Source organism: Vigna unguiculata, chromosome 5, assembly GCF_004118075.2.
Source record: "Vigna unguiculata cultivar IT97K-499-35 chromosome 5, ASM411807v1, whole genome shotgun sequence".
In the NCBI taxonomy this organism is placed as follows: Eukaryota; Viridiplantae; Streptophyta; class Magnoliopsida; order Fabales; family Fabaceae; genus Vigna; species Vigna unguiculata.
In genome coordinates this window covers 45,198,229-45,209,247 of record NC_040283.1, presented here as the reverse complement: position 1 = coordinate 45,209,247, position 11,019 = coordinate 45,198,229, and the positions used below count along the sequence as shown (strand labels likewise).

At 34.3% G+C, this 11,019-nt stretch overlaps 1 protein-coding gene across 1 annotated transcript; it reads right to left on the bottom strand.

Annotated features, from left to right (window-relative positions):
• Positions 1-7,736: 7,736 nt before the first annotated feature.
• Positions 7,737-9,842, bottom strand: LOC114184215 (pentatricopeptide repeat-containing protein At1g07590, mitochondrial). The gene is made up of 2 exons (XM_028071494.1): positions 9,400-9,842; positions 7,737-9,221 (listed from the first exon to the last, which is right to left on the bottom strand). Exons 1-2 carry the CDS (start codon positions 9,685-9,687, stop codon positions 7,971-7,973), a joined length of 1,539 nt encoding a protein of 512 aa, XP_027927295.1. The 5' UTR covers positions 9,688-9,842; the 3' UTR covers positions 7,737-7,970.
• Between the last annotated feature and the right edge of the window lie 1,177 nt (positions 9,843-11,019).

Here is an 11,019-nt window from a genome sequence, read left to right as displayed (position 1 = left end):
CGCTTTTATGCTGACCGGTGAATCAATTTCGTGTATGCGTTATTATATGGCTTAAAATTTTCAGCTCAAGTGTTTATATGTTAAAAAAAGATCTGCCTAATAGCTTAACCTAGAAAGGAATCTGAATTGATTAATGAGTCTTTCACTTGTTTAAGTTGAATCTTGAAAGAATTTTTAAGTTTTACAACTCAATTAATCAATTTCGTAGTTCTGTGTTAATGGACTGTTTAAGACAATTAAGAAAGATGGTAAGAAAAGAGAAAAATCAAGACACAACAATTTATACTAGTTCGATTCAAAAAGAATCTACGTCTAGTCTTCTCCTAAGTAAACCCACTTAGGAGGATTCCACTAATACAATTAGGATCCAAGAATTACAAGAACATCTATATAATTCTAGAACCTAAAACCCAAGAACTTGATCTACCAATCAAGAACTTCCCCTAGGAGCAATACATCCACGCAATTGCACCTAGGCCTACACTTCACACAATGGAGCAACTGTAATCAGAGATACAATCAAAATAAACAAGAAACGAATACACCTATGTTGTGCAAATTTGTCAATTTGCTCCTAGATTCAAGCTAGACCCATTAAGGTAGAATCAACCATCAATCTCCTTGAATCTTCACTTGAATGATCTTCCAGAATGCTCAAGAACTTTGTGTCTCTCAGAGGGCTGTTTCTCATAATGAATTTTAGTGATCTGTAAATTTTCTCTCTAACTAAAACAAATTTCAAAAAATAGCTTTTATACAGAGTTCTCTACTGTCATTAATGGATTAGGAATTTACCTAATCGATTATCGTGAGTGTATTTTCACTGTCTTAGTGCAGTACTCACAGCTAATTCATTAGTTAAACAACTAATCAATTTATGATTGCACAAGCAAGAGTGTGATGATTAATTACAACTTAATGCAGGCTTGATTTACATCTGATAATTTCATACAAACAGCCTAATGCACAGCCTAACTAAAACAAGACTAATTCTAAACTGGTGATACACATGAAGTGTAACCTTGGACATCATCAAAACCATTTTCATATGAGTTGAAGTAGCTCCCCCTTTCAACATTATACGTAAGTCAAACTAAGTTCCGTTAAAAATTGGAAATAAAATCCTACGGAAGAAGGAAAATTGAGAGATTTTCTTATTATAGGTAAAACAACTAAAGTGGAGTTGCTATAGGTAAACAAATCACTCCTTTGAAGTTTTTAACAGTTACATTTCTACATACTGGTACTGTAATCTCTAGTTAACTTAGAATAGTGTGATATTTCGTTTTCTATTAGTTTGGCCATGGTGTTTAGACTGTAAGGAATGTGGGGAGGCTCGGTTTTGTACTAATTATCTTATGATTTTGAGTGTGGTGGGTTGGTTTTGCTTTACGTAGCCTTTACTTTTGAATTTCCAAAGGAGTGGTGATATCTTGACAAGTATAAAGTATAACACAACCATTTAACAAACCAGAATATTAACATTTTAATCATATATATTTCTTTAACTTGAAATACCAACAGATATTATTATATTATTAAAATAGTTATTAAGTGGATGTTATTATTTTATGAGTGGCAACCTGTCATTTCCCCAAAAAAAGAAAGCTTGTGGATGGCGTGAACTGAACGGTGAAGAAGAAAGGTTTGCCACAGTCAAGCTTAGGATAGGATAGTATAGAAACGAACGATTGGGAGAATTTCCATTTTTAATTGAGTAGTGTGTCATACTGTGAAGTAGGCTGCACTAATGTGTATTCTTTAATATTCTATTTCATAACGTTAAAAGGTCCTGTCATACATCCAATAAATAAAAGGATTAAATACCATTTTTGTCCTAATTTTCTTAGTGTTTGTTACGAATGATACTCATTTTGACAGAATGTTTAAAATGGTCATCATTTTTACTGAATGTTTAAAATGGTCCTCATTTTCGCAATTCGTGTTTTATTTGGTCCTTTTCTGTAACGCCGTTTAAATCATTAACAGAGCATTGTACATGTGACACGGTTTGTATTAGGGTGTGTTACGTGTACTGTGTGGTCATTAACGTTAATCTTTCAATTTAGGGGAAGCTTTGCAATTAGGAAAATTTTTTCGTCTTTTTTGAGCTCGGATTTGCAGAGGAAACAACTAATACTTTCCATTTCATCATTGAGTTTAGGGTTTTCTGGGTAAGTGAGTATTAGACTTACTCTGCAAATCCAAGCTTAAGAAAGACGAAGATGAAGAAATTTTCTTAATTGCAAAATTTCCCTTAAATTAAAAGATTAACGTTAATTACCACACCTGTACAATACACGTAACATATCCTAATACAAACGGTGCCACCTGTACAATGTTCCGTTAATGAATTAAACGGTGTTACAGAAAAGGACCAAATAAAACAAGAATTGCGAAAATGAGGACCATTTTAAACATACAGTAAAAATGAGGACCATTTTAAACATTCTGTCAAAATGAGGATCATTCGCAACAAATACTACGAAATTGAGGACCAAAAAGATATTTAAATCTAAATAAAATATTTCGATTTATCTGTTTCCGTTTTACTGTTGCAAGTGACTATATATTTGATGTGTTGGAGAACAAAAGAGATTAAAACACATGTCCACACACATCAAGAACTAATATTTCCTTATCACTCTATATAGTACATAATATAAATTTTGGAGCAGTGTTCATGAACAGGAAAAATCCTTCTCTACACAATATTTATTTAACAAGTTCACAACATATCTTGAAAGGTGAACATATATTTTGTTCAATATCAACATACTATCATCCTTTGCAGATCAGGGATTATTTTCATGCCTGCTTTCATTTGCTTAAATCAAATCGATGAAGTACAAAATGAAATGCATAAAGTGATGTTAAATGACAAAAGAAAAGTAACTTCTCAGAAAAATAACAAAAACAAGGAAAAGGTCAATGCCTGTAAAGAAAAAGCCAATGTGGCAATGGATAAATGAGATCCGTGACTGTATTTATCTCACTTACATTTGCAGTTATTTCTCGACATTTTAGTTCTTTTCACGATTTAAGAAATAACTAAATTTATGGAAATGCTTTATCATACAGTTGAAGCATTGCCTAGAACCTAGGGCACCTAGAATTCAGCTTTGATTTCTAGTTGCAGGAACAGCTAAATGGGCACAACAAAATTCAAGACACTTGTTCCAGAAGCAGCCCATTGAAAAAGATGGTGGACAATACTACAGTTTCTATTTTCATTCCATTATTCATTATGCAGATTTATATGAGATTAAGTATGCAAAAGAGGGCTTATCTATAATCATGAACCTGAAATTGTGACATGTCTTTCTTTCCAAATTCTACGTGATCAAAAATGGTGTCCATGAACTGTATAGTAAAATTATTCCATCACTTTCCATGAGCTCACCTATTCAATACTCTCTTCATTGCAAAATAATAGTCTTTTTTTACCCTTTTGTTTTTCTTCCAGAATTATATTTTAGTTTTGTTCAGTAATTTCCCCAACAATATCCCTAAGTATAATCAAGAGTAATCAATATTTAAAAATGACACAAGTGTAGTTGAAAAATTGAGAGTATTTTTTGTATTGAATTTGTATTAGTTGAGTATTTCTAAACCAGCCTGTCATAATCTTAAAAGATTATTTATTTTGGAATACAGAGTATAATATTCCTAATTGGATGTCACAATTTTATAACATGAATATATGGCACGTTTTTTAAATAAGAACTTTGACATGGCAGAAATAGAGTTGAACAGATTATCACAATAAGAACCACGCTGTACTATGAGATTATAGAAAAGCTAAAACTAATTTCTGATCTTCTCAGACAGATAAGTATATCCCTAATAGGCTACGAGGCCAAAAAATGGAGATGCAGATGCCAGATACCTACCAGGCTTAGAAAGCTTCACAACCCACAAAATTCTCACAAGCAATTTTTGTGGATTGTTGGCACCTTGAATTCAAATCAACCATACTGGCAGCAACTTCTCAAACCTAAAAGCATAAACCGTAAGTCACAAAAAAGGCAATATGCACTGTGGTATTTCACTGGGAAATATTTTATAACCGTACACCAGCAAAATGTGTATACTAAAGATGTAACTACAGCTGAACGTTTAGAGTATATATTGTTAGCACTTTGTTAGACAACAACTCAAATGATTCTGTGAAAAAACTTTATTCACCTCTTGTTGTTGTTGTTGTTCTTACAATACATTATATTTATAGACCTACATTTCCTCATCATTATACTCTCAACGGCTATAAACAATTATAAACGGTTATAAACGGCTAACTCATTAACTACCTAGACTCCAACGGTTAGTGCATTAACCACTCACAACGGCTAGTTTCTTACAACGGCTAGTTACCTATAGTGGTTAATACATTTAAGTTTATTAAAAACCCAACAAAACTCCCCTTTAAACTTAAATGCTTCTATTATTTTCCATCTTTATTCCTTTATTCTTCATCACGGCTTCCAACGTGCAATAACTCTTCTCACATTGTAATTGTCCCTTTCTTGAATAGTTAAGTTCTTCGCTTTCTTCATGACTGACTTCCCTTTCACTTTATCTATGGTCAACTTGTACTTCGCTTTCCCTGTGACTAACTTGTTCTCTGCTCTCTCAGTTTTTGCATCCTTACTGGCAAACTTGTTCTTCTCTTTGACTGACTTGTTACTCATTGGGTTCTTTGTCTTTGTGGCTGACTTGTCGTTAACTGAGTTCTTATCAATAGGTCGATTTCCTTTTGAAAGATCATACCACACCCTCGTATTGTTGTGCTCAATCTCCTTAATCTCCTCATCCATTTCAAGTCGCCACTTCTCATCTTGCACTTCCAGTGCAGTTCTCAGATCCTTCTCAATTTGTAACTGTTCTTGCAAACTTGAAACATCTTCTTCAAATTCCAAGTGCCGCTTTTGCAAAGCCTGTTTCCTTCTTTCTAAGCTTGCTTGTAGAATTAAATTGTCTCTAACCTCCTTTTCAAAACTATGTTGCAAGTCTCCTTTTGCAATCTCTAACCTTTGGATTAGAAGCTTTTCTTCTTCAAATTCTGAGCTACTCAAGCTTTTCACATGCTCCACCGAGCTATCTGAGTAATCCACTTGCTCCACCAACTTATCTGAGCTCTGTAGGCGTTCCATCAAGTTAACCGAGTTGGTCTCATGCTCCACCATGTTGTCTGGGGTATCTACACACTCTACCACCCTGTTTGGGCTATCTACATGTCTCACCAGCCTATGCAACCTACTCGGTTGTCTTGTTGACCTATCCACGCTACTCGACTGTCTTGTCGAGTTATCGACTATACTCAGCCTTTTTGCTGAATTCTCCATGCTACTCGGTCTTCTTGCCGAGTTCACCACTTGCTTATGCTCGACTCCCGAGCTACGCGCCATCATCAACAATGTCGCTTCTTCTTCAACATCTTTTGTGAGGTTGATCGTCTCTTCCTTTCTACTTTCAGATCTACAATCTTTGGCAAAATGTCCAGATTTACCACAATTGAAACACTTGCCTGAGTAACAGTCCTTTGCATAATGACCATACTTGCCACACTTGAAGCACTCAACATTTGAGTTGCTTGATTGACCTCCTCTCCATGGACCTCGTCCTCTTCCGTGCCAATTTTGTTGACCAGATTGTTCTTTCTCTTCTTGTCCTCGGCTTCTACCACTAGGACCGCTTCTTATACCTCCTCGATATCGTCCTCTACCTTGAGTGTTCTGAGCTTTCTCATCTTTAATTGACATCTTTGTTTGGAGTAATTGATTAAGTGGCTCAACCTTTTCTTCTTCTTTCGTTGCTCATGCGCCTCAAGGGACCCGGCAAGCTCTTCAACCGTGAGCATTGACAAGTCCTTGGACTCTTCAATCGCGCACACCACGTTCTCAAAGTCATCCGTTAGAGACCTCAAGATCTTCTCCACAACTCGGCTAGCAGGCAACGTCTCTCCATTTCTACTAAGTTTATTCGCCACAGTTTCAACCCGAGTAATGTACTCGGCTACTCCTTCTGTCTCTTTCATCTTCATGCTCTCCAAATTCGCCTCTAAGTGTTTGAAATCGCACCTGCTTCACTCGGTCATCTCCCTTATACGCCTTCTCCAATATGTCCCACGCTTCTTTTGAAGATTTTGCACTTGCAATCTTCTCAAAGCCAGACTCGTCCACAGCTTGGTACAGGATGTACAAAGCTGCCTTGTCCTTCACACGTGCGTCTTTCAGCACTTTCAACTGGGCATTTGACCAACCTGTAGTGTTGGCTGGTTCATCGAAACCATCTTCAACCACCTCCCAATTTTCTTGGGATCCAAGAAGGGCCTTCATTTTGAGACTCCAATTGTCATAATTGACAGCCTTTGTCAACTTGGGTAGGGAGACACTATTTGTAAGACTGGCCATCTCACTCTCTTTTTTCTCAAACACTTAGGTCTCTAGCTCTCTTTTCTCAAACTCTCTAGCTCTCTCTTTTTTCCACTCAAACACTCAAGCTAACTGGCTCTTGATACCACTTTGTTAGACAACAACTCTATAAACTTGTGAAAAAACTTTATTCACCTCTTGTTGTTGTTGTTGTTCTTACAATACATTATATTTATAGACCCACATTTCCTCATCATTGTACTCTCAACAGCTATAAACAACTATAAACGGCTATAAACGGCTAACTCATTAACTACCTAGACTCTAACGGCTAGTGCATTAACCACTCACAACGGCTAGTTTCTTACAACGGCTAGTTACCTATAGTGGTTAATACATTTAAGTTTATTAAAAACCCAACATATATCAACCTATCACTTTTAAATGTGAGTTAAAAGAAAATGATTACTTAGAAACGAGGAAAAAGGAAATAAGAAAATTGAGAGAGAACATATATTTTTTTAAGTATTTGAAAGAAAGAAAGGTTATTTCAACCAAAATATATCATCTACCTAAGCCGAAATGCTAAAATGGCAAAAGAATTCCGATGAAACTCATGAAAGAACTTCATGCTAAGCATCAAATAGGTTAACATAGTCATCAACAGTTCACAATAATTTGGAAGTTATCAAGGGTTGAGATTTACTCAGGCAGTTAGTTGATTAGTTAGGCAAATATCATTACTATAAATAAAAGCATCTTGGAATCTTTCAATATCCTTTTCTTATTATCATGTATTATTTCTTTGGAACATCCCTTTAGTTCTTGAACTATATAATGTTTGGCCTCATCAATTAGATGTGATTAGCATCTCTTCTCAGAATTCTGATACTTTGGATAATAACTTGAACTTCAGATTTAAAAGATGATAATAAATTTGCAAAAGAAAAAAAAATACAATGCAACAAAAAAATGTATACCCTAAAGGAAAATGAATAAATATATAAAAAAAATGAAAAAAAATATTTGTTGGCTCATAACATCTCTACATCCACTAATACAACATAAAAAAAATCCAGTTGTTAGATGATAGTGAGATAGCAAATGCTAGTGTTATCCCACTCATCCATATTGCTTCACAGGCTACCTCCCTGACTTGATCATTGAGGTATGCTTGGGGATGTCTGTGCTAGACAGTCCCACTATATCTCCTAGGTATAGAGCCGGCATGATTACACTAAGAACATTTGCAATGTGCTGCCCTTGTCCTCACCTTGACCCATGGCCTAGGAGGTATCAAACATAATTTGAGAAAGTACTTCGAAAATTAAATTAATTCAGATGGAAGCATAATGTTAATAGATTTGGATTATAAATGAGCCTATTCGATCTCGGTATTTATCAAATATACAGATTATGCTCTCAGCTTCTTCACATTATCAGTTGTAAAAGGCAAACAAAGAGCTTTATGAGAAATGGTACATGATTCTTAATATCTCTTGCGTCTTATTGACTCGTTGTCCCACAATTGATACATATGTAGTAGACAGAAAGAAAACAAAGTACAGGTAACTTAGTGAAAATTGTCATCCAAAATCAAGTTCGAAATTGTTCAGCAATTTTTAAAAGACTGTAGGTTTCAGCATCTGGTCTAGCTCCCCCAAGAATCATTCTTTTCAAAAGATTTGGATCATAAATCTTAGCTTTTACATAAGCCTTAATCAAGGTATTATATACAAAAGTATATCTACAATACTTTGCTTTATGAAATTCTTCAAACAATCTCTCAACATTTTCCACATCACCTTTTTCAGCAAAAATCTCAACAATTGAAAGAGTGGTCTCCAACCACGGGGTTGAATTTCTAACCCTCTTGCTAATTGTCAAACGCAAACCCAAATCTAAGGTCTTTAAAGCTTGCTCTGCCATACCAGATCTCAAGCAGCCCAGAGCAAGTTGACGATAAGTTATGGCATTTGGTTTACACCCATTTGCCTTCATATCTTTGTACAGTCTAGCTGCTTTGTCGACAAATCCATGCTTGCAGTATACAGAGATCATTGAATTGAATTGCTCTACAGATTTCAATCCTTTGGATGATTTCATTTCTAACCAAATTTCTTCAGCTCGGTTTAGCTGTCCTATTCTACCAAATGCTTCAATGGCTAGCATGTAACTTTTAGACCTAACGGAGGGGAGTTCTTGAATGATGTTCCAAATTCTTTCCAGCTCCTTTTGGTTCCCTAGATACCCATATAACATAAGTAGGACATCCAATGTTGACCAGTTATTCCCTGTAATAGACTTCTCCACAGCTTCCACATATGCTTCAGTTGCAGTATATAATCTGGCCACTGCATGAGCAATAGCCAAAATGCAGTAAGATATTTCATTTGGTTCAACCTGTGCTTCTTTCATACGACAGAAGACCTTCAACAAATTCTCAAGATTATGTTCACTGGCCTCTATTTTCATCAAAATATTGTAGGTGGACACGTGTGGGGGAACTTTATCAGCCTTCATTTGGGTGAGCAACTTGGGTATCAACTTCTTGCGCCCTGGCGAGGAATGAAGAATTATGAGACGGTTGAAAACCAAGTGCGAAATGGGAAACCTCAATTCCCTCATTCTCTTCATGTACTCAAGTGAAAGCCTTATGACACCCTTATCCAAGCATGCAATCACTAGATTGTTGTAGAGCAACTCATTCTGAAACTCAACCGGAATTCGGGAGAACAGCTTTTCACCATGTGAAATCCCATGAAGCTTAATCGTAAACTCCACAAGATAAGAGTAATCCAGTTCCCTAGGCCTGTAGGGTCTCTCCCTGATCACCCATTCCATCACCTATCGATCAACACATAAACGGTAAAACCTTCATTATATCTACTCTATCAAGTATCAACAAGCAATACCTTTACCATTCCACAACATTTAAAAAAGAAAAATCCAACATTGCTTAAACTTAAATGGTTACATTCACTCACAATTGAGGGACCAGACTATTACTACATACATAACTGACCTGAAGGGCACGTTTGTTCTTGTTGAGCTTCCTGAGCCGGTTAATGGAGTGAAAGACGTCACCGCCGTGAACGGGGAAGCCATCTCTCATCCAACTGCGGAAAGCAGAGCCAACGGATTCTTCTTTGGGGAGTCTCTCGATTCTCCGAGACAGGGAATCCTGGTTTTGTGTCGCTTGAGCACAGAACAGTTTCAAGGTAACAGTGCCACAAGGTGTTCGACGTATTGACTGAACCAACCACTGTCGTGCGAAGAAGCCTGTCACACTTCGCATGCTTTTGCTTATCATCCTAACCCCAAATAATCATATAAGGTTGCACCAGTTTGGTGCTACAACTCGTTCGAGTATGGAAGTTACTTGAAGCTTACAAAGGCACGGGCATGCGCATAATGTATGTGAAAAACAACCGAAGAACTCTGAATCCTAAATAACATAGCCTGACAACATCTCCAATCAAAATTACCTACAAAATTGTTATTTTAGTGAATATACTCAACATGTGAGCTACTTAACTTTAGAAAGAGATATCTATTTAAAAATTAAGAAATTAGTTATACAAATAATGTTCGTTAAAATACTCTTATGTTTATTTTTTTCTTTTTTACCAAAATCTTAATTTTATTAGTTTCAGTTAGATCCACATTAAAAATGTAACTTAATAATAATTAAGTTTTTTTTAGTATGGAACTAACACATGTGTCGATCCTCATTTTTATTTTATTTTTTTATTTAGAAAAAATTAAAATATATTTTACATAAACTTTATTTAAATTTTATTTTGAAATTATAAATATATAGATAGATAAATTTATATTCGAAATATTTGTATATCATTATTTATCAATGATTTCTATACAAATTTTAGAATTGATTTAAAAATAATAATTTTATAAATTCAAATCTAAAATTTTAAAACAATTTTATAAGAAATTAAAATAAATATATATAAAATTTTAATTTTAAATAAACTTCGTATTTTTAAAATATTTAATTAAAATATCAGTTTTAATAAAAATAATTATAACATTATATAAAAGTTAAATTAATTTGGTCCAAATTTGGAGCGCATAAAATTGAAAATTCATAAAAAAATTTAAAACTAAAATCAAATCAAATTAACAAATATAGGTTCAAATTGAGATTCATATAATAATTTGACATGTGTCATCATATTAAATTGACATGTGACACACTATAAACGTAACACGTGGCATAATTTAAAAAAAAAATAAATAAAGAAAAAATAAAAATAAATAAAAATAAAAATGAGAAAAAATGAGAAACAAATACATTATAAAGATGAGGACCTAATTGAGGGTAATAAAAATATGAGGAATAAATTAAGATTTGAAATAAAAACAAAGATCAATGAAGTATTTTAACCGATAATGTTTTACCAGATTTAAACAATTTATGTGTGAAATTTATTTTAAAATTATATTTACTTTTAAATATCTCGTGTAAGTAACCACTTAAATAGAAATGTTCTTAGACAGTTTTATCAAATCTAGAACTCTAAACTCAGATGTGCAAAATGAAATGACAACTTTAACTTTCAAACAATTTCAGTGTTTGAATCCAACAAAAGATGCATATTCACACTTGAATATTAAATTCTAA